Source organism: Branchiostoma belcheri, unplaced genomic scaffold (assembly GCF_001625305.1).
Source record: "Branchiostoma belcheri isolate BF01 breed outbred unplaced genomic scaffold, Haploidv18h27 scaffold19, whole genome shotgun sequence".
Taxonomy (NCBI): domain Eukaryota; kingdom Metazoa; phylum Chordata; class Leptocardii; order Amphioxiformes; family Branchiostomatidae; genus Branchiostoma; species Branchiostoma belcheri.
In genome coordinates, this window is record NW_017803379.1 from 1,916,082 (window position 1) to 1,941,185 (window position 25,104).

General features: G+C 40.4%; 1 protein-coding gene across 8 annotated transcripts in view; it reads right to left on the minus strand.

The window, feature by feature from the left end:
• Positions 1–25,104, minus strand: part of LOC109467938 (kelch-like protein 5) — a 124,366-nt gene that overhangs the window by 21,795 nt on the left and 77,467 nt on the right. For 7 of the 8 annotated variants that reach the window (XM_019766107.1, XM_019766104.1, XM_019766103.1 and 4 more), the window contains one exon: positions 17,442–17,752. In XM_019766107.1, the coding sequence (XP_019621666.1) occupies positions 17,442–17,721 (280 nt within the window). In that variant the 5' untranslated portion in view covers positions 17,722–17,752. Of the gene's footprint in view, positions 1–17,441; positions 17,753–20,992; positions 21,087–25,104 lie in introns of those variants that run through there. The other variant, XM_019766106.1, reaches the window with a different exon arrangement.

The window sequence follows — 25,104 nt, forward strand, 5'->3', positions numbered from 1 at the left end:
TTTGGGGTGGGGGGAGGGCCATTGAAAAAAATTTTGAGCCGGGGGGAGGGCCATGGAAAAAAATTTTGAGCCGGGGGGAGGGCCATGGAAAAAATTTTTTACCGGACCATTTTGCACCAGCCCTCCCCCCCCGGTAAATATCGTACAGTCCCTTACTGAATACCCAAAATAGGGTTGTGACTTTGTGGTATCAGCAATAAAAGACTCTTTATTGAAAGTCAATAGCTTCAGGCATTTAGAGGTTCATCCTAATGGCCGTCTCCTGTCTATAAAGAGACAGTTTGGCCCTCCGGTCCTAAATCTGCGTTAAGCCTGACTTTGGTCTGACATGGAAATGAGCTAATGATATATTAAGGCCTGCCTCAGACACTAATCTCCTAGCCAGGGGAAGGGAACTTTCTTACAGTCCATTCACTTCCAACTTTTGGAGACATGTCACTGAAGATTTCACCAACAATTCACTACAGTGGATCTGGATGTACCAGGGGTAGCGTAGCATTTACAACGCCCACACAGTCATTCTATTTAATGACTAAAGCAATGAAAATGAGTTCAGAGTATGTATAGGGTTCTGTTTAAATGTTCTTTGGATACATGCATGTACCTGAATAATAAGTTAAAGGTAAATGCATTTTAGAGTTAGAAGATTACTACAAGATAGCAGATGACCATTTTGATGAGCACAAGACTTTCCATAGAACAGTAAAGAAGTCCCATAAAACTGTCTAAAAGCACCAGTACTGTAGAGATAGGTTTATGAAGATGATAAAAGCTTCTTACTTCAACACTGCTTGTCAGTAATGGCTTTTATTACACACTGAGTTTGCTCTTACTGCTGACAACAAGGAGTTATGCTTGAGAAAATTATCAAACTACACGCACGTACTTTCAAAACTTTCGTTCCTTGTCTAGAAGCTACACGTACAGGGGGATCCGAGGCTTATCATCAAACTCCATAGAGTGGTCTGGAAACATCTTTATCAAAGAGAATCATTCAAAAGGAGGAAGCTTTAAAACGTTTCCTCCACACTGGAGAGATGACACGAATGGACTGCCCTTTAGCCGTAGGCTGGGATTTGAGTCTTAATGGTCCTGCTCAGTTCTGGACGGATTTGCAGTTTCATCAGAACTGGCAACGTAAATGGGCCAGGCGTAACTTCACAGCACGGAGTATACAGAGGAAGTCTTTCGAGAAGCCATTGCCACAGCCAAATGGTTCTGAAGGGCTTTCCCTGCCAATCCCAACCTCCTATAATGCACACCAGTGTCGAACAGGAAATAGGTGGCAATGACCTGACCTTCACCCTGTGGGCACTTGTTTTCTTTAAGAGATGTCATGGCTGTAACAGCAGACAAAGAGGGAGATTTGAGACTGTCAGTACCTGCATTCTCAGTGGGGAAATTCAACTTCCAAGAGACTAAACTGACTAGAACTTTCAGGGCAACTTTCGTGGATAGCTTTATTATGCAAACACCTTACAACTGGAACACAGAATGTCTAACCCCCCTACCATTGAATCTGATTCTCCCCTACCTGACCAAAGTGTACAGTATAATTTATTGTTTTAATCACATGTAAAAGCAGGGTAACCGTCATATTGTTTCATACAACCTTAAATGATGAAAAACACCATGACGCCAGCTGCGCTAACTATACCTGTTCCTGAAACGTGATCTCCAGAATACTAACCGTTCCTTACAGGAATGAATAAAACATTGCAATTTGAGTCTGCAACCCCTGGGTTAACGTATAGGCTTTCCCTGGCTACAACATTGCAATCTGTGGGATCAAGATCTGAACTGCCGATATCCGATAATGGCTCTCGACCCAAATCTTTAACATCTACAGGACCATAAAGCCTTTCTATAAGATGCCCTACTGCAACCTTACGGGCTTGTTTTTGGCAGTGTTTCAGAGGGAACAAGAAGACTTAATGATCTTACTTCAAAGTGGTATAGGTTGGCCGGTAAATGGGCTATAGTTGACCCCTAAAACCACAGCTCTACTGGCTACACGGGCCATAGTGTGGTCCAAGAACGAGGTTAATGGAACCTGTTGATAACTTAAGCAGTATCAATCTTAGCACTGCCATACTACATAACTACATACTACAACTACATAAGTTTTTATGAGAATGTGATGCATTGGTGCAAAAATTGCGCTAGGTCATTTTACTACAATTTGAAACACATACAAAAAGTCACTTTCACATTTCAAAAAATGACCTTGGAAAAAACTTTTGGGACTGCTGTTCTCTCTTGGATCAAACTGGCTTCTTCATTAGAAAAATGATGATGATTTGCTCTTGAAGAAGACAGCCATTGTCATTTTCTTTATTTGATACTATTGTCTACTGCTTATCTGTTCTAGCTGTACAATGTAACATGTGACATTTTGCTGACATAAGAAAAAAAAATTGTACTGATAGTGCAATAAACCTAAGTGGACATCGATACAAACTTAGCTGGCTGCCCATTAGCGTTCTTTCATCTTGATTGTTTCATTAATAACAAGTGGCTCACTGTTCTTCATTGAGGTTAACTACTCTCTCCAGGGATGCACCCCAAATCCAGGGACCAATACTTTACAATAGGGAAAACCTGCAACCGCTTGGTGACAGTATATCATTTTAACAGATGCTATATTTGCTAACTTCTCTACAATCATTTTAGTATATCCCTGCTTCAGTGGAATGTGGTAAAGGTATTATAAAGATTATTTATGCATGAACTGGTACTGATTTCAACTGGAGGATTTAAGTGATAACCACAACCATGCTTTCAGCACCATGGAAAGTTACTGTTACGTCTGTGATGTCATTTCAGCACCACGGATAGAAACTGTGGGGAGAAGTACAGGATGAATCATACTGATATCCTGGACGTGCAGCTGCTAACCTTTAGACACACACACTTATCAGCTGTTCTCCAGGTATGGCTGCAATACCGGGACGGAAACTTTTGCCCCACTCTAATCTTGCACACCTTCACACTTACATCCAGATGCGTACACTGCAGCTTTACCCAGTAGGAACCAGATCACAACTCACCTACAACTAACATCTTTAAGTCTAGGGATCACCGATGGGGGCACGGAAGGTTGTAACCTATGAACTCTTAATGGTCTTTGATCAGATCCTTACCTTCATCTTGATTCTATCATGGCCCCCAAGGCTCCCCTCCAACCACATTACATCAATTCTCGCTGGCATTTCTTCCCTTCATTCTACTCCATCATTTCCCGTGTGTCACAATTGAGCATCCAAAGACTATCGCCATTAATAGATTCAACTAGAGGTCACAGTCTAAGGTAGGGGAGGTCAGAGACTACTGCATTAATGAGTGTTACCGGGGTCCCATGGCTTTCCTTCATCACACCGTGCCAATCATGGGCGGCCTTGACCCTGGACCTTTCCACTGAATTATGAGGCTGATTTCCAGTCTTCTTCATCTTCCTGTCCGGGTAGGTGAAGCGAGAAGATCCAAAGGCTACAGGGTCAGAGATTTGGGACCACAGAGGTCAGGCGGCAGGCTGCAGAAATTTACTTAGTTCTTCATTCAACAAAATCTACTGCATGGAGTAAAGGAGTGATGATATAGGTGGACGTCACATTTTCAAGATGTCATCTTTATCAAGTGTGACTGTCTACCTTTGGGACCACACTGTATTTGTTTGAACATTATCCATTCTTAGTCAAACAGACTCACGTATATGGTGACACTAGTCCAACTCTGTCCTGCTAGTAGCTACTTGCTACACTATGTAACTCAACACCACATGGTGTCAACAAAGGTTTGATACAGGTCATTGACCTTATTTGTTTGGAGAAGAAGGGGAAGAAGAAGAAACAGAGCAAAAAAATGTGTTCTCCTTCTGCAAAGTTAACATACATATTTTTTCAAACCTCCTGAACTAACCAGTCTGTAATTGCTTCAGACTAGCATCTGTGCACCTTGAAGGTCAACAGATGGAAGTAATTGTGGATTTTATCGAAACTCCAACACTATATTTAGGGCAGCCTCCTGAACTGTCAACAGTGATCAAAGCTAATGCCATTAGTGGTTACAGAACATCAAGGGGACTGAATCCTGAATGCATCGATCACTGGAACAGGAAAACTCCATTACACTGATGAATACCATAATTTGATCAGCTTAAGTAATGGTCCCATTTGGGAAGTCATAGAGAACTTTTCACTTTTTTACAACCTGTCAGGAGTGGCGAGAGATTTATATTGTGCTTACAGAATCAGAAACTACTAAAACAAGAAGCTTCTTGACATGTCATGACAATGTAAGAAGACTAGTGCATGTAGGTTGGTTCAAATAATATGTAAAACTCAAAATCCTAAATGGGAGACATAAAGCATTAGCATAACCCCCAAAAAGCGATCCTCGTGATACTAAAGATACTAAATGTAAATGTTAGGCAGGAATGCAAATACATAAGGCCTAGCATAAGCATACCTCAGACTCTAATACATGATAATACCTTTTCCTTGTTTCAAGCTGCTGCAAAACCTTTTTCTAAATGTACCCTGGTGTTCTTTCTCCATGGGCATTAAGCTGCCATCTACGTCATCACTTATACTGAAAAGTTTGGACAAGTGATAAATTCTTCAATCCTGCATGACTCGTTAGTCCCACACAGACCTGCTTACTCGCCTCCAGAACATAACCTCAAACTGTCAGATAAGTTATCTACTCATAACGGCACCAGGAAAGGGAGAAAAATAGCAGGTGACTCGGGTTAGAGAGATGCAGATCTTTCAATCTATGTTGTATTGATCAGAGGCAGAGAAGAATTGTTAGTGTTCGAACTTACTGGGTGATCAAATCAGTACCAAGGACAGAGCATACACGTCCCATTATTGGTGTTAAAAATTGTCCAGCGGAACCATTCTTGTGTTCCAACAATATAAACTGGTTTGTTAAAGGATAGGAGAGAAAGATTATTCATAGCTTACAGATATCTGTGGCATGGTTAACAGATACATTCAAGCTACTATTTTTTTTGCATTCTGATAAAGGAAAGATAAATATTGAATTACCAAAGTGTATTACACAAATGTATGCACAGTTATTGGTGCCTGTGAAGCTGGTATTTTACATTTAAAGGTGATTATACCAGTTGATAAACACATTACAGATGCAGACACATGTACAGGGTATAGACCAATACATAGTTATGAAGTAATATTGGACTACTGGAATCGTTCTGTTCAATAGTAAACCCAGCTAGAGTAATGGAGGAGAAAACTGATAAAGGTGAGTATGGTCACTGCTCATTGACTAGCCTGGGGAATCTTGCCTCGTTCCCTGAAAATACATGGTCCTGTCATGGCGATAAGCCTTCCATCTGGCTACACTCTCTTCCAACAAATGCACCCAGTAAGGACGGGACAGGCTTCATGCTTTTATCTGGCACTCCACAGTCTCTATTTATTGAACGACCTTCAGAAAAAATTGCCAGGAGACGAGAAATTCTCCACAGACAAGCAATAATGCCCTGGTGATGAAGCTGTGCAGTGAGCTATCAAAGGGTTGGCTGTATGTTTTGAACATCGGTTGCTTTGTAGTGGGCAGAAGTTCAGTTGGTTGTAGTCCAATTTCCGAGTGGTTCTAAGTAGACTACATGTTGGGGGTGACATGTTGTTATGTGGAATAGTGCCAAGGAATAACTTCTGGATTTGTGAAACATGTTATTACTGCCACACACCCAACAAGCCAGAATGAAATTTTGAAAATGACTGCACGTCCAAACATAGTTATCATATACAGGTATTGACCTGCATGAACTTCTGACATTTTCTTAATTCATTGACACTAACTTCTAATACATCGTACATGACATTGACAAATGTTAGAAACAGACTCCAAATCCAAATTAACTCAATTGATTGAAAAAAATCCATATTTTCCTATTGGAGTTTGTGGCACCTCCATGCACTATAATGTATAATGTCCATGCACCCACGCAGTTGCATACTGTACATTCATCCAGAAATGTTGTCCGAAAAATATATCATGGAGTTGCTATTGTCCTTGAGCCTTCTACTGACCAGAATCAGGACTGTGGCATCTGTGCTGACATCTAGCTTTACATGTACATGTACTTCTAAATGATTAATAAGGACAGAGACTCCAATAAACCTAGACAAGGACGACACTACCCAGACTCCCCACACAGACCATATATCAGGAGGGACCGGCATTATCTATGAGGTATGGGGGCAAGAGCAACAATACTTCTGACCGCAACCGACTTAATGACGCCGCCACAGTACGATAAGTCTGACTGGAGCAGACTGGTTTACATGCACGGCCTTAAAGCTATGGCGACAGCCATGGCTCATTCTTGTAAACATCAGATGACCTTAAAGTACTTCTCCCTTGTAAAACGCTCCTGGGAAAGTAGGGTTCAAAGCAGCTTTGGGATAGCAAAAATGCCCTTGGCTGGCTGTCACAAAATCTTAACAGTCATGTGTATTGAGTTACAGAGCTGCTACAACCAGAGGGCATGTAATTTCATCCTGGGATAGCAACGTGGGTCCTGATTGACAATCAACGACAAAGTTTAGCCTAATCATTGCCAATTGCAACCAGCATGGCTATATGGAATTAGGCTGGGGCCAAATAAAGATAATTGTGAGTTCCAGTCATGGATGTAGCAGGTTACTAAGTTCCTCTTTACTGTTATGTGCCAAAAAGAGAGCCTAAGTGGGATTGGGTAAGGTTTAATGATAGCTGATCTTTTCTAACATTTCCACAAAAATTTCAGAGATATTTCAGCTGCTAGAGAGCCCCCTGTACCCCTACATGCATCTATAAAGTGCCAATCCACTTTTTTTTACATGCAGCAGAAATTTTATCATTTCATGGGTGTTATTATCTATATTTTCCCTTGCTAAAATAACACTTATCAAACTTTGAAAGATGCATAGCATATTGCAGTACATTTCTGTAGAGGAAACACAAACTAAGGCATTTTCAGACAGCCCATGTTCATCCCATTGTGCAATGCAAAGCTGCAATCTGTCCAAGTTCCTCAGGAACAGTCTGACATTTGACTGTAGCGGTAATGGTGGAGCCGAACCATCCCCGGTAGCCCAAATTACACCCGACCCGCAGACCTCTTGATAGGACTGTAATTAAAGCACCTGACAGAGACATATGCCATGGATTTACACAACTCTAACTCAGATGTGAGATGGGGACAGTCTGTAAAATAACTTTCAAACTCTAACATTGGTGACACTGCGGAAATAGATGTGTACATGTACATGTTGGAGTGGAAGGGGCAGGTTTCTGGAATATATGCAGATGTATGTATATAAAATGTTTTGCCCTCTATGTAGTACACAAACGTCTTTCCATTCTCTTGAAACTGATCTCTCGATCAATGGGCTTTACTGGTTTGCAAAATTATGCAACTTAGGTACATCAGCATTTTAGTATGTACTACTGATGTTATAGTCTAAATTGTTATACATCTCCAGACTGTACCCTACATTGAAATGGAAAATCCTTGTAGTTCCATCAGTGGTCTGTCCCAGAAACAAATGTACCTAGAGGGGCTGTATTTTACACCGACGCCATCAGCAGTCTAACCAGTGCATGTCGAGTCCTTTTTACTGGTGCCGCAGTAAAAGAGGAGAGCGTAGTGTGTAAAACTATTAGACTGAGCACTGCCACCATCTGGTTTGATGGGCACAACATCCCATTTTCCATTCCAAAGCCATTCACAGTGGTGTAACAAAACTGTCATAACCAGTAATGGCCCTGGGTGCCAGTCTGGCTTGTTAAGTTGTTTCCTGCTAGTCAGAAAGTTATATTCTCCTCCTGGGTTGGTTAATATGCCTTCCATGTATGTTTTATAATTGGTCTCAATGTCTTATTACTTATCATCATAATTGTGATGCATGCCCAAATGCACATACGTATGTGTAAACAACTTTTAGAATGTCAAGTTCTTCCGTGCATTAGGTAAAGACAAAAACACATTATGTACACCTGTTTACGTACATTCTGCCAGTGTCAAACGTGGGAACACTACACTTACGTTTCCCAAAAGCATCACTGAAAAACTAAAATCCTTATCTACAGGAAGCAGGCACCTTTTCTATTTCCAATACATAATACCTGCAACAACCTATAAATCCTTCTCAAAACCTTTCAGGAAGAGTCGTCATGAAGACAGAGATTTAGCGACACTAAAAACAGAAACAAAACACTTCATGCAGTGATGAGCCCTTTTGTATCAATTGTGATTTCATGTCTGCCACCCTCCTACGTATGATATGACTGGCACGCTGAGAATTGATCATAGGATTAATTGTCGTCTTCAATCTGCGTGCCCGGGGAATGATGTAGAGCTGCTTAAATCATCAGAATTTAGTCATAATACCTGCAGGGATCCGTGAAAAAATAGATTTTCTCATTTTTCACTGATTATGATATGCTGATGCTACCATCTGATAAGATATAATTTATGCTATAAGCAGCTTCCAAAGCTGATTGTACCAGACAACACATTTGTTAAGATTTCTTAGAATTATAGCTTTAGTATAATTTGTTGGGATTTCCATGGTTTAATTCTCAGTACAGGTCATGATTTGCAGGTTGCTTGGTGAATCAGAATTGCATCATCCTAAGGTAGGGTTTACTTTTGGATATAAATATAGGGCTTGGAAGTAGAAAAGGTTAACCATCTTTCATAAAATGTCTCTCTCTTGGTTGTTCATCATCTCTGATGACATCCATGTACACAAATCCTCTCCTGTGTTGAGCTGTGAAAAGCTCTAGAAAATGACTGGATCTAGAGGCCAGGGGGATTTGAGAGTTCAACCCCTTTCTTCATGCCGAAAGAAGTATTTTCCTACGTTTTATTAGATTGCACATATGCACTGTGAATCCTGTTTGCACTCCTAAATCCATTGCTTACATACACCCATGTCACATGCATCTTAAGTGCAATGTACTACTAGCACCCAAAGGCACAGCAACCAATCTGGACAAGTCATTCCCTTGGCAAGGAAAAATGTTCTTAATCAGACATGTACATGTATGAGTTGGTTGTAGCACGGACCAGTGCCACTGATTCAACTCACATCGCAATCTGCTTTTGATCGTTTGGCAGGAACTTTGTCAAGTCAAAGATTGTCGCCATTTCTACAGATCAAGCGTTCATCCTCATCCTATAGCCTCATCAGTGATTCGATTTTCCAGAAAGCCAATACTGCTACAAGCAGCTGCTACATGATGATAAGGGGCAGCATTGCTGAATGTGTCAACTGGACAAAATTGCAACCTACTAACAAGTAGGCCAGTGTGGTGATTTTTTTAAAGTCAATATTTGGGCATTACTGTAATAAATAAATCAGATGTCTTTGATAAATATTAAAGCAACTCTCAAGTTTCTGGTTCAGTGTCTTCAAATGATGGGTATTTTCTTTATTGCAACTGACACTAATCCTATTTTCTGGATCCCAAGATACAATCATAATAGTATCAGTTAAGACTAAAGGAAGACAAACGGAAAGGTAGCATAGCCAATACGGTTATCATAATACAATCCCTTTGCCCTATTGGGGGGCTAGCCTCCATAAACAAAGAAGGCAACACTACCAGAAAGGAGAAACATGCTCAAGTGACTTGAGTATGACACTTTTGTCATGTTCACCTTCACAGACTAAACCAACAATGAAGTATCTGAGCAAAGTTAACAAAATTTAAATTTGGGACTTTGTCAACAGACACTATAATTTCTAGTCCATCATCATCATCATCGTTACTTTTTAACTTACTAATAGTGAGTTTTGCAAAGGTTGTAAGCTGTTTTCTAATAAACGTCAAACAGCACTTTCAAAGGCAAGCCACCTTTTTACTAAATTCTAGGTTGATCTTTATCATTATGAATTCTAACTATTTTCTTAGATATTACAGATAACAGTGTGCACTGCATAAACAAATTGCTAAGGTATAGTTTAATGCCTTAGCATTTCTATCAAATCTTTTAACTTAAACTGGAAGAATTTTGGACAATCATACAGTTTTTAAAAGTATGTTTTGGTGTTTTGATGTTTAGTTAAAGCATAAATACCATGCACACCTGTTAGCACTCTTCCAGCACAAGACAAAACAAGTACAGGGAAACATGAGCCCAGGTCTGCCCTGGGAGGACCAGGTGTGTGTGACCTCACCTGTGGGAGGTCTCACCTGTGCACGTGTGCCCTTTGTACTTGTAACCTTTCCTGGGAGGTATGCCACCAGGTGGGCCATAACAGTGCAAAAATGTCTAGATGAGTAAACTGCAACAAGGGCTCTTATTTTGCAAAAAGCAACTTCCAAAGCTGTGACATTTAAAACAGAATGTCTCCTCAAAATGTTGAGTTTGACGGAAAACACACAGTCACTCTATCAAATACCCTGACTGCGCTACTTGAAAACTGGCTTAGATGTGTGTGGTATACATGTTTCCTTTACAGCTATTTGCCTACGTAAACAATCCAAAGAAAAGGCTTAGAAGTTGTTTCTCTTACAAGTCGGCCGGATGTAAACATGTACTTACGACAGCTGTCCAGTAGTCCCATATGAGGATGTTATAGTCAACAGCCTACTTTGTGATAACCAGGCCATGTAAGCAGGTTACAACAAAAACTGATGTTCCAGGTTGAGATAATAAAAACAGTCACATGCCATCTGCTAATGGACAGAATGTTTTGCCTCTACATAATTCTATCACAAAAACCTGGGTAGGTTGCAGACATATTATATACAGTAGCCTCTCAAACACATCTATACGGGCTTTGAACAGTTGTCTAGGAGAGAGTGATCGTATTGCTCTAGCAAAACAGTTACCTGCACAAAAGACATCCTCTATGTCTTACTGTGGAGACTTTTCTCCCTTGAGTAATACATTTCTACAATGTAAACCAGAATGGATTTACTTCAATGTGGGACTACTCTGACCTTATATAGCTGACATCAACTTACTCCTATCACTAACAGTCATTACACCTGATAACAACAGTTCCCAAACAGAGTGCCATTCAACTGAGCAAATACTTCCAGTTCTGGTCTGCTGATGACACAAATCAGGCCGTGTTTTGCCCACACGAGGCATTATTGCTGACCAGCCAGGCAGACATGTCTTATGTCAACCAGAAACGCTTACGTTTGGCTACACTCGAGATCGATGTTGGTGGCCGTGTTGTAACAACGTAAACATCCTTCCTTCTGCTTAATTCCACTACAGGGACCTTCTGTGATTTAGATGTGTTCAGCAAAAGTATTGCTTTGGGGATTTATTAGAAGATAGTCTATGAATGTTTTTTGCAAAGAAGTGACAGTTATAGTGAATTCTTATCAAAGGGACACAAACGACAGAATTAAACATAAGATTAACATAGTTTCCTCATTACATGTATAATACCTGCATGCCACAATATGCTATATATTATAAAGATATAGAATCCTGAGCTACTGTCATTGATCTCTAATGAAAACCTTTTGTCAGGGTAAACTTTAATAGAAGACTAATTGAAAAATCACTGATTTTCTATGTAGTATCAGAGTTTGGATCATATTACTAAAAATGTCCTTTGGTCATACCACAATGTACAAGTGCATCCTACTGCATGATCAACATGTACAGCACTGTGCTGTCATGTGTGCACATGAACTTGTATCTGCCGTGATTTCCCCGCGGTACCCGGGCAGAGATTGTGCTGAGGCGAGATGAGTCCAGGCCCAGCCCCTAATAACACGCATCATCAGGGGGGCACCAGGACTAATGAAGAGCCAAGAGGAGACCCTGATTTATCCGGCAGCCTCTCACCAAATTGGCTCCATCAGTGGTGAGGGCATTGCTTCTGCTAGGACGATATTTGTAATGAACAACTAATTAGTCCAGCATGCCTGAAGGAAACATTGCCTGGTAGAAGATGTGTCTTGTTGAGAGTTACCTGGAATTCTTAGCAAAATGTTGGCTGAAGCACTTTACTTTGAAGAAATGTATGATAATACATGCCATGTCCTTCTTCAGACTTCCATGGAATTCTTGTTTGATGAATAAAAAACTTCACATTACCTTGATATTTGATGATTTAGTATGATACTTGTACATAACATTATCCTTGGACATCTCATCCAGAATGCTTTACCTTTCATACTCACTGAGAAAAAAAAAATGTACGGTAAAAGATCCTTGAACTATTGACACCTTCCAGCAACACAGGAAAATGTATCTTGCTAAATCTAGGTCAATGGATGAACTATGTGGCTAGGCAGTAAAACTGGAATAACCAGTTACACAATAAAACTGACAGTCAGTACCCTCTAGTGCAGGTAAAAGATAGCATCTTCTGCCCTGCAGCATGTAACCAACATAAAACACAGATAAAACTGCCACCAGACTATCTTGAAATATTCATGAAATGGTGGACATAAAATGTGCTTCTTGGATAAATCACAGTTTGTAATGTCAAATTGGTAGTTTGGGACATTTTGCGGAGCTTAGCTAACATTATGCATGTTGGTCTCTGACAAGTTTATTATGTGTAAATGTGGGTATTGGAGCCAGGAATCTTGGCCTTTTCTTTAAGGCATCCAGTAAAGAGGACACCTGTACTCTCGATGGGGTACTTGGTCAGTATTTCCAATCCTGCAGCTCAATAACGGTACCTGCAGGCAGCTCCTGCAATTTGCACCCCTGTGCAATTGCGACTGACTTTCAGATGAGGCAAATTACCTTAGGTGCTGTGAAACCTGGGAGTTCAGGAAGAGAAGGTCACGCTGCAACTTGGCGGGACTGTTGGGAATCATACTGAGTATCGTGGGTTTTGTATCAAGAAAAGAATTCAAAGAGTGTAACAAGAGTAAATTTAGTCAAAAGTAGATACATGTGTCTATAGTATGTGATTTTATGTTTGAGAGATTCCTATCATTCACCAATACCGTGTCCTCATGAAATGTCAAGTGGCATCAAATTCATGGCACAATACATTTATAATAAATTAAGTCCTTTTGCATTTTACTGTAACAGCCACGAATATAACAACACGCTTTACCCTAGGAGAACACATTACTTGGTTCAATACCGGTATTTTCCTGCAAGGTAAACTTAGGGTGAGTCCAAAATGTCATCAGCCAAACAAATTTTCCATACTTGATACTCGGGAGAGAGTTCAAATGATAGAGGTTGATCCAAGGTCATTCCAAAGGCGCGGTAAGAAAAATACCTGTCTGCCTGGGCTGGGAAGATAATTCAGAACTTGGAACAAACAGACTTTTCAAAATGTCAAGTTTTCTCCTGGGGTCTTTGAATCCCAGTACCATAGAGTTAACAGAGCTGAAAGTTTAGGTCAGGATCTGTTAAGAGAGTTGTATTTTTACATTGGAGAATTCAGTATAATACATCAGCAAACAACTAAGGGTTATCTTTTCAAAACGTGCGCCTATCAATGATGTCACAGCATAATATGGAAAAAATAAGATATATCAATTGCAACATCTATGACTTTATCCATAATACTTTACTTTACTTTATTCTTTATTTGCAGATTGAAATTGAAATTTGAGGTAGCATCATGTACTAAACAATTTAAAGCTTTCAGAAAATACAGTATGGAACATCTTTGTTGTACGCAAAATGAATGTACATGTTCATCAAGCAAACAATTTCCTTATGTCTTATCCATCTATTTTCATATGAATATAAGACATTATACTGCATGGGTTACTGCTGCCACTGTGCTGATATATACACCAACTGAACTTGGGCAATGAACCAAATCATCCCCGATATCTTTAGGTAAATCCCTGTTGTTGCAACACTGCACAAATAAATTTGAGATTCAGTTTGGAATCCAGGGGATCAGGAAGATTTCCGACCCTCTCCGAGCACCCCAAGAAAACAAGGTCGAACTTGGGGAAATTGGAAATTGAATAGGCAGAGCATGAGTGAGCCGGCACACAGCATGTTTGATTAAAATCAGTGGAGGACAAGTGATGCATGGATGCTTCCGGGATACGCTCTGAGTCTTCACTTGGTATTCAGGACGTATAGACTCCCTGCTTTCCAGCTTACACCAAAGCCTTGGAATCAGCATTGGCTTTAACCATATGCCTACTGATTGACTCATGTGATGCACATGTAATGGTGCTGCATCAAGAAGTAGGACCCTAAATGTACCTTTGAATTGCTCAATGACAATTTTGAAAAACGAACAAAGCCCCTACTTCGTGTAGAGTACTTTTGATATTCAAACAAATTGCTCTATGCTTGTTTTCCGCTCCCATGCCTTTCAACCTACTTATGTTTACATGAACCATACAACCTCGTTTCCTTCCAATGTCTGGTTGCGGGGGATTTGGGAAACATTTGGACCAACCCTTCTAAACGAGAACAAAGTACTTTGTTTTTGGCCTGACCTCCACAAGCATTTAGGTCAGACCTTCAAGGTCCTTGGCAACAAAACCTAACATTCATGAGGAGCATGTGACGCTTCTAACATCAACGCTCTGAATATTTCTCAGGCATCGATCCTTCTCTGTACAGACCTTGAGACAAAACAGACCTTGAGATGAATCCTGGACAATCCTTATGATTTCCCAAAGTTTTCATGTTGGCTACAGAACAGATCCTGTCTCATGAATATGATATCCTTGAATTAAGTACAAGCTTCCGTTTCCTCCTGATAAAATCAAATACAGCCTTGTAGATGGAGAAATGTCATACACTATAGTCACTGCTTCCTGATGGAGTAGATATGCATGAAGATCTAATTCTTGTGTGGTCCAGAGCTTCAAGGTTACATTGTGCACAATCTTCTGTTAGTAAATGGATACATGGCAGGACCAGCCAACTCACAAATACGTTTGATTTAACATACTGGCTAAATTTCTACAGACAAAATTTTGCTTCAAAGCTTTTTGCTTTAGAATTTGCTTTTGCATGCATCAAGTCCTTCTAGCAGTACTGATCCCTAAAAGCCAGGAAGCCGGGGATAGCCCTCCCAGTATCATTATATCACTTTAAAGTTTTGCAACTTCCTAATAGACTTGGACAACTCATCTGTCCGAGGGGATTTCTAGCATAAGTTTGTCCTTTAATTTGTTTGACCAAAGGCACCATCTCTCTGATCTTCTGCCACCTGAGTAAGACCATGATGGATTATGCCTATTTTGAGTCTTAAATCACCTCTTAACAAACTCCCTGCAGGCAGATCCTCCTTTTCGAAGCAAACTTAAATGCCACAGATCCAAACACTGCTTTCACACTAATAACACTTTGATACCCAGTACAGTCATTAGGGGCACTTATTGTGCTCAGGGTGACTTGTAGTATGGGCCTCTTGCAATAGAAAGGAAGATTGAAGGCAGATTAAAGCCATTAGTATTGCCCTCACACCACATATGACCTTCGGGAAGAATGGTCAGGTCAAAAATAGCTGAGCTTTCAAGCCTGGAACTGCCTGACCTGTATTAAGGTTCAAGCAACAGGAGCCGCTATGTCAACATTGGCTTGGGCCATTTCGTGTTGTTTGAATAAATTTTCCGGTTCTTGAAATATGCCACCAGAACATGTATTGCCTTGTATTACACTAGCAACTACTATTTTGTTGAGTGAGTGAGTGAGTGAGTGAGTGAGTGAGTGAGTGAGTGAGTGAGTGAGTGAGTGAGTGAGTGAGTGAGTGAGTGTGTGAGTGAGTGAGTGAGTGAGTGAGTGAGTGAGTGAGTGAGTGAGTGAGTGAGTGAGTGAGTGAGTGAGTGAGTGAGTGAGTGAGTGAGTGAGTGAGATCTACACTTTTTACAGCCACCCACACCTGATACAAGAATGCACCACAGTACTACATTTTGCATGCTAAGGACAGTGTAAAACTGCAGTCTGGCATGTAGACAACGGTTCAATACAGCTTGTTACACATGTTCTTTGATGTTAAGGTAATGACAAGCTCTTTGCATCAATCAAGACAAGGACACTTTTAGAGATGACCTTGGTGATGCTGACAGGCAGAACGTCAGGCTCTCTGATGTCTCCAAATAAAAGCCTGACCTATAATGGCACTTTCCACCATTCTGCTGATTTGTTGTTCTCCGCTGACCTTCAGGTTTGCTTTGATCTTTATCAGTACATCCCTGTGGCATAATAAGTGTCTCATAACTCTACCATCGCTATCCACCACTCAAAGCTTCTGGAACTGTTCCAAACAAGAACCAAGAATTATAGACGAAAGCAATCTGGATACAGACATTTGCAAAATTAATGTTTTTACAGTTCACTTTGAATAACTGGTCCAGGAGTAGTTTAGTAATGAAAACAGAAGAAAGCAGAATTGCATGAGCTATCAGTCAGAAGAAACTAAGGAGCTGGATAATTATGGAGTAAGAAATTTTTAAAGAGAAGGGAGCATGGACAACCCAGTTCAGGATTTAGGATACAGAACTTTTATCTACAAAGTGCCCATTGTGCCATTCTGGCAGATATGATTATGAAAAACAACCTCAAGTTCAAACCATTGGGGATTTATCTCTCTATTCTCTCTTCCTCTGAACTTGTAACAAGCTCAGCCTTTCTTCATTACAATTACAGACCATGGGAACCATTACAGGTTGTTCCCCACCATCATTACCAAGGTTAATTGGCCAGGATCGAACCCATTTAGGCAGTTTTGTGGCTGTTTCTTCAGTATTGTCCAGTGGCGTAAGTACGTTATCAGAGGGTCAGTGTTATCCACACACCTTTTCATCTTTTCCTTTACAGCTTATGGGCCCCCCTCGGGGCAAGACGAACCTCCCCTATCTATAATTACCACACAGTTGTGGTATGGATCCATTTTAAGGCCGACGTCTTGGAAGAATTTCAGAACGTTCCTCCTTAAGAGCCTTTTCCCTTTACTGTGCAGAGACCTCCAGGGCAGACACAGCCTTTTCCCACACTGCAATTACGGAGGTTAATTACATGCACTCTATCTCAGGGACCACACAGGTCATAGACACAGAATGCAACATGCAGCCTGAGTTCTTCTTTGCTATTCCAACAAGCGCTTCAGGGAAAGATTGTTGTTTGACCTCTGACTACTGGGGGCAAGGTCACGGCATGTTCTGCCCTGGCCCTGTTCCCACCATTTCAGATGACCACTATGGGATTACTAAAAGTCTGTCCTATCAAAAAAAACAAATCAACGGAGGAAAGTTGGCTCATTGGAATTCAGCGTACAATCAAGCTGTTTGCTGGTATTTCTCAATTTGAAAATGCATGGGAGTCATTTTTCTTCAAAATAGATATTTGCTTGTAGAAAAAGTATGCATTGAGCTGATAACATTTACATTGAACAGGTAAACACATCTATTTTAAAAAGCAAGACTTTGAGCCATCAAACATGTCCCAGAATACACTGTCTTGGTGTAATGAAGCATGATGGGGGATGTGTCCTTACCTGTGTATGCATACTGCACCAATGCCCACAATGCATCAGGGTCCACGTCCTTCATTTTGATCTCCTCCATGTTTGCCTCCCGGACGTCGTTCGTGAACATGGCGGCGAAATAGTCCGACACGACACTCAGCACGATTCTGTGCGCCTGTATTCTTCTGGACCCGGCGATCAGAGTGACGTCGCACAGTTTCTTCTGGTACATGAAGGTCTCCATCTTTTTGAAGGTCTTCTCGGCGTGGTTTATCGAGCGGAAGCACTCGTTTTCAGGGCTGTTCTCCATGGTGGAACCGAACCCTGTGTTGATGAAGTACCTGAAACACACATCCACATGTTAGGACATTTGCAACTCAGTTTCATTTCACTAACTTCAATGTGACAAACATGACTGTACGACAAAGTCAGCTGCTGAACACTACTATTATATCTGAGACCTAGAAGTTTGACAGTAAATTGAGAATAATTCAGAGCAAGACATCCTCTACTACTGTAGCAGTGTCCTATTTAATAGATGACTTTGAGTGAACCAGAGAGCTCCACCCACACAGACGGGAGTGATTACATCTGCGTACAGTGAACTTAACAGAGATGATGTCACCGCTGCAAGACAAGATGGCTATTGATTAGCAAATAGTTCTCTGACTTCATACCTGACGTCTCGTGCTGATTAAAATTGCATGACCAATGGGTCAACTTCCAGACAAAACATCAGAAGGTACATGTAGCAGCCATGATGTTTCAGTCTACATGTAGTTTTTATGCTATGATAACATTGTCCTGTTACAATATATGTCAACTTTTCTCAGTCATATTCTAACTGTGATTTAGCACAACTGTTTAGAAATATTAGAAATGCCCTTGCTTTTACGCATGAGACAAATACAATTGTCGTGAAGTTACAGGAAATAAGTATGGAACTGGCTTAAAATATAATAACGCATGTTATGCAAATAATGACATGCAAACAACACTGTTTGGAGATTGATGACCGTTTTTACTTGAAGATGTAAAAACTTGACTCGTTAAATTATAAATGACTTCTAAGAGATCCTGAATATATCTGTTTATTCTAGGGCAATAAAACTTAATTAAAAGCAGCTATCCCAAGGGTTACCTGAATGTGATTTAATGGCACTTTCCTAAGAAGTGAATACATCATGCAACTCTACAGAGAGGCAATTATAGTCCCAATCTTAGTGACATTTCAAAACAGCTCTAAATGCACAAGGAAACAAATTGAGATGGAGAATGAAGGCCTTTACTTCTCTCTAATTGCCTTGGGTTCATACCTTGCAATCGTGCATCTTTCAAGACATCCCCATTAGAGGCGAGGCCTTTTTACTGTTGGCTGATTTACCGACTTAATTAGGGGTGATTTAGCAGGGATGTCATGCCTGCTGCATCAGTTTTATGAGAAAATTAAAGTGGGAACTGTGTCTGACATGATGGATGCTGCAGAGGAAATAGCATATGCCGCTCGTCAGCCATCCATGTTTGCCATCGCGTAACCATCGCCCCCCCCCTCCCCCAACAATCTGGGCTGCATCTTCCACATATTAAATCTTACTTTTATCTCACTTAAGGGATGTGCTAGGTGTGCACATGTGCTAGTATCACGGTTGTGATTTGCAAGAAAAAGCTACTATCTGTCACTTGTCTGGGCTGCGATGCATGTTGTAAAATGTCAGCCCACATTTCATGCACAGGTCAAAATATGTACTATGTACTATATGCTATGTTGCATGATATTCTACCAGGAGACTAAATTCTCAACTGTTACATGCTGACTTCTGACCCAAGAAGTAACCTTAATAATTATGATTCTTAGAAATAGATGTGTATATAATACTAAAACAGCTGCCTTTTAGAACATGTCAATTATGCAAAATATGAAATTCATTGACAAATGTTACCTGCCTACAAAGCTATGCAGCAGATACTTGATTTGCATAATTATTCCATGTTACCCAGTAGTGAGCACAATGGAGGTAGAGCATGGAAGAGCTGGTTGAAAGGGTTTCTGTGTTGATTGTGGGTACACTAATGTCAGCTACATTAATGGGATATGGCTAATTTGTTTGACTCCAAAGCTTAACATACATGACAATACCCTAGCCATCTGGCAACACAATATAATCTTCAGTTGTAAAGGGGATAAAATTCACAATCAGCATGAGTTGGGTTACATTAAATTTATCTTTACTAGAAGATCTGTATCTATAACATAACAGCACTGTCCTTGGTGCTGAAATGACGTTACATCTATATCTTTCAAAATTGAGGGATTATGTTTCAATCATGTAGTCAAGATTGTAATGTTACTGTTCCTTTTTGTTTTAACTGCTTACAGATTAGGCTCTTTCCTTTATACATGTATATTGAGAGCCATCTGGCTATTTGATGGTTAAGGGCATTTATACAATGGCTTATGTGGTCTCCTATCACAGTGGTACAGAGCATCCACAACTGACTTCTCTATGGTGAGAGCACCTTGACTGCACCTCTGGCAGTACACAATTATCATCCCACTGTAAATAACACCACTTTAGTCATATGACCTCAACTTATAGAGTGGCTTATTCATCCCATTCTGATAGTAAAGTAAGCTCTACATTAACTGACTTCACTCCCATTCTGACAGTAAAGTTAGCTCGGCGTTTGCTATCACAGCCAGCATCACACCATAGGGATTTAGCTATGTGTCAGCTAGAATTGGCAACTTCAACAATTGAACCATGAAGTGATACTTCTTAAAATATATTACAAGATAACTTAAGATGGCAGAGAAAACATAGATTTGTATACTGTCATACCAGCATAAAGGGCTGACAGGTGCATCTGTATTGCCTGAATTGTCATTAATAATATAAGATTAATTAGGTAGAAAGACATTGTGAAGGCTCATTATGACAAAACTTTCAAAATTAGTCTTGGCAAGTATCAGTTGGTTTTCAAAGTTCAACATTTTGACAGACAAACAATATTCCACTGAAAGAGTTCACACCAGGTCACTGGTGTTACCAAAGGTTGACTTCTGTGCCCTTTGCTAGAAATAACCAGCATTATACCTTCAGAAAAAAGGCTTCCATTTGAAAGCGAGGAATCAGCCCCTAGTCCTGCCATGCCTGGGTAATGTCTTTAATAATGCTGAAAGGATATAGTGCTGGGATAGTGCTGGGATCATTAAGTGTGAAGTAACGGCGGGGGTTAGGCAAAGAAAAGGTACAATCACATAGCTTATGATGCAACGGAGAACTGCGTAAACAGGAAGTGGATAATATGTCTTCTGGCAGCTGCAAATTTGCCTCAGATTGCCCGATATTTCAGCAGGGGATAAAACATGGAAATTACACCATACATTCTGACTTGCCTTGTAGACGGCTGGGCAGCCAACCCAAGGACGTACCAAAGTAATGGAAATGGAGGGAGGAAAAATACTGGTATACATCAAAGTTTCAGTTGGCAGTAAATGGTGAAAGAGGTATATAAGCTGGCATTTGGAACCAGCAACCTAAAACACAAGTTTCAGTCTCCGGGAATGCTTAAATGCTTACCTCTCAAATCGGGATGATGACATCTTGCAAAATGAGTCTACAGAATCAAAGCACAACTTGAGAATTGCAAATTATACTTGAGAAACTGAACCTGCTTTTTGAGCACCTCCCATGCAAGAGCAGGCTTTTATGCCTGTTCCTCTCAATGGTAAGTTATTAACTGTGTCATATATCCAGGTGTTCCCTTTCTTTTGTTCTCACTTGTCCTGGCACTTGACATTTAGCCAAAATCATAACAGCAACCAGCGTTCCATTGTGAAATACATCCTACCAGCCATGCTCACTGTGCACAGTTAAGTACTGGATGCCTTGTTCTCTAATAGCTCAGCACCGCTATTAACAAAGATATGGCTGGAGAAAGGGAAACTTTATCTTCATGTCAGGTGCAGGACAAAACAGAGGAAAAGACTATGTGGCCATTGACAGGCTTTTAGCGGCAATATGTCATCACATGTTGGTGTGTTGATGCCCAAAACATCCAAGAGAAAGGACGCAAATGGCAGGGGAATGTCCAACGGACTTGCTTTATTGTTTGCAGAGCAGGTGGGGAGTCCTGATGACAAAGTAGCACTGTTTTTATAGCACCTGGCCTGGGAGGGAGGCCAGTAAGTTAAGCAAAATGACCCCTGACCCCAACCCATCAACGACACACCTGTCTGCTGCCAAAACAGCCTGGTATACATCAGCGGACAAAGGCTCCTACAATGTCGGGGTTTAAGGTTTGTGAATCGCATCCGTGCTAAGCTTAAAGAGTACTTCAAGGTGTACAAAAGTAGCGCGTGCCCCTGAAGCCTCGCAGCATCACCCCAAACAATAATACAGGGAGACCTGTCCATCACGACTACATGAGGAGACCCAGATGAAAGGAAAGACACATAAGGAAGTGTTCAGCATGGCAGGGATATTGGGAAGGGTTGAAAGACTGGTGTTTTAATTGTAAACAACATACATCCTGTGGAAGGATGAATTTTCTCTGCATTATTTATAGTCCAGGCGGATTAATTTCAAATGGAGGGAAAGTGGGGTCCCTTCAGAATCAATCTAGGGTCATTGCTATATAAACAAGTGACCATTAGACTGGGAGAACATATTACATGCACAATGTACGCTTGTTCCACCAATAGCTTACAACATTTGCCACTACAAATTATTCCTTTTCCTATCATATCGGTACTACAAGATTATTCCATTTTCACATATTGGTCAGAAATATTATATTGTCAGAACACTGGCATGATTACCAGCAATAAGCACAGCATAAGTCATGCATTGAACCAGCTACCAGTTGCAACTGTTACTGTTAAAATTTCAATCAGAATCTGAAATTCTGAATAAACTCAGGGAGGTTACCTATTAGATACATGTAAAAGAGCCTTGCAGATAATCTCCATTGATACAATGTAGACAATATAATGTTACATGTACATGTATATGCAGATGACTTGGTGCGTCCACCCACCTACATTCCTGAAAACTACATCATCACAGACAGACCATAACAATCACCCTGATCATATCAAATAACTGTCTTCACTATGCTAATGAGCCATACAGTCCTGCCACTTAGGTTATTGTTACAGAAGAGGAGACATGGTCAGAGCAAACTCAGGAAACATCACTGTTATGGTAACATGCACAGTCCTGCCCAAAGGTTTATGTTTAGTTTTGGTAGTAGAGTGTGTTTTCCTTTGACCATTTGACACATTAATCCATGTCGATTGAGCAGCATACATGTACATATATCTGTGGCAATTTTGAGTTACCTCAATTCCCCACCTGAAATTTCAGTACAGGTGCCTGAATATTATCTTCGAATTCACTTACATACAGAATCCAAAGAAATGGAACGTCTTTCAAACAACTCAATATGGATACCTCAAAGGATCATAGCAATGAAAGGACTACAGATGCATTTAAATGAGTTGCTCTTCAGGGTTGGTATCTCTGACATGATAAATAGTAGGAGCCCCTAGAGTCATACTCACATGTCAGCACTGATACCATTGGTCAAGGGCAAGAGTAGTGTATGCATCAATTTGTATCAAACTTAATGTAACTAAAGTAGAAGGTTTGATCCTAGTAGCCTTTAGAGCAGTAATTATCATAACTTTGACGGCATTCTTATGTTCAAAATGAATAAAAGCAGCTACAAGGTCCAGGTTAACCTTGCTGTATTATACTATGATGCACAATGTAATCCTAGATTCACAGTGGTACATGTTCATGTATAAAGTTATACAGTATATCTATAGCTACTTCAAAACTACAACAATCATCATAATTCACAACCCATCTTTTCTTCGACCTATCAGAAAGCCATTAATGATAAATTGTTCTGACCTACTATCCCTGCCCTGGTGTAGAATGGAAAGAGAAGAAGACATATCTCAGCACCAAAACCACCTCGATTACTTTCACCTGTCTGGGTGCAGGGTCAGCTGTGGTTTTCACTCACACCATCACTCCCGCACTCCGCTGACTGACAGGTTGTTAATAATTCATCCATAACCCATTAATCACGTCCTGACAGGGTGACTCACCCTGACTCACCTGGCAGACACTAGCTAATACCTCATGCTGACGTGATCCACTTCAGCAGTCTTCAACTCAAACCACCTTGCTTCCTACAGGCATGGGGTACGGTATAACGTTACAGCTGCGAAAAAGTGTGTTGCAAGAGATGCATTTTTTCACAACACTGCTTGCAACTTCATACTGTACGTACAAACTGTACCGTTTGAAGAAAAATGAGGTATCGTATCACTATGACGTGCCTTTCTTCAGCATCCTTCAATCACGTGAAAAAAAACCACTCCCTGACATACATGTGTCAAGGACACCTCAGCAGGAGGTCTGTGATATTTCATGGCGTACGTGACGTGTAGAAAAACGTAGTCACATACATATGGATACCTGTGTGGAGAAAATGTAGATGTTGTTCCTAGTCGTGGTGTCATAATACTATTATACTTATAGCACTAGGCTACTACTGGCTTATACACACAATCTATTTAAAGTTTGTGCTCAATAAAAGTTGAAGAATTTGTGATCCGTAATCTGAAATCTACAGGTGTTCCAAATGCCATTTAGCCTGCTGTTACAATATGTCCCTCTTCATTATCTTAAAAGAAAAACAAAACCTTGCCTATGAAGTCTATGAGAATAGTGAATAGAGTGCAGAATTGGAACTGTATGACAGAATGAGCATGAACTGACATCACAATCACATCTAAAAGCTAGCTCAGACCAGCAAAGACTGTGTTGGGAAATTGAATCAGCCACACTCAGGTCCTTCATCCATTTCAGATGAAAATCTCCAGCACTTTAGTCTATTACATGGTCTGAGTAGAAAAGTTAAGGTGTCATCATGTAGTCAGAACCTTCCTTGAAACATCTCCGAGTTGGAATATGATAACATCTGTAATCTAAAAATGAACAATCTGCTGTCAAAAGTTGTTGTACCTCGTATCAATCTTTGTTTCCCGATAGCCATCTTCTCATTTCAGCTCTCCTAACACCTTTTTGTACAACAGGTAATAGATTCCATTTTTCATTCCCAATTCAATCTAACATTTCTATGATTTCTCTCTTGCTGACGATAAGTGGCAGACATGGCATATACATGAAAAATTAACATCTGAAATCAGACTTATTTTAAAGTTCTGTTGAGGGCTATTTTGGATGAAGCAGAATTCGAAATACCAGTGTATGCAGTAATACAAGCTTAATTCCATTTAATGTAGTTTATGTACAAGTTTATTTACCTTGCATTATAATAATGTAACCAAATCTTTATTACCTTCGCCAAGAAGGTTATGTTTTCAGTAGCGTTTGTCTGTGTGTGTGTGTGTGGGTGTGTTTGTGTGTGTGTGGTTTAGCAAGATAACTCGAGAAGCAGTGGATGGATTGGAATGAAACTTGGTAGGTGGGTAGGACTTCATGAGACCTAGAAATTATTAGATTTTGGGCCCCCTGGCGGCTTTCCTAGGTACTGCAGCTGAACTTCCGGTTTTGATATCTCATGTTCTGGACATGCTAGGGTCACGAATTTTGGTTGGTAGATAGCTCTTGGGGTAGGGAAGAAGTGACATGAGTTTGGGTCCCATAGCGCC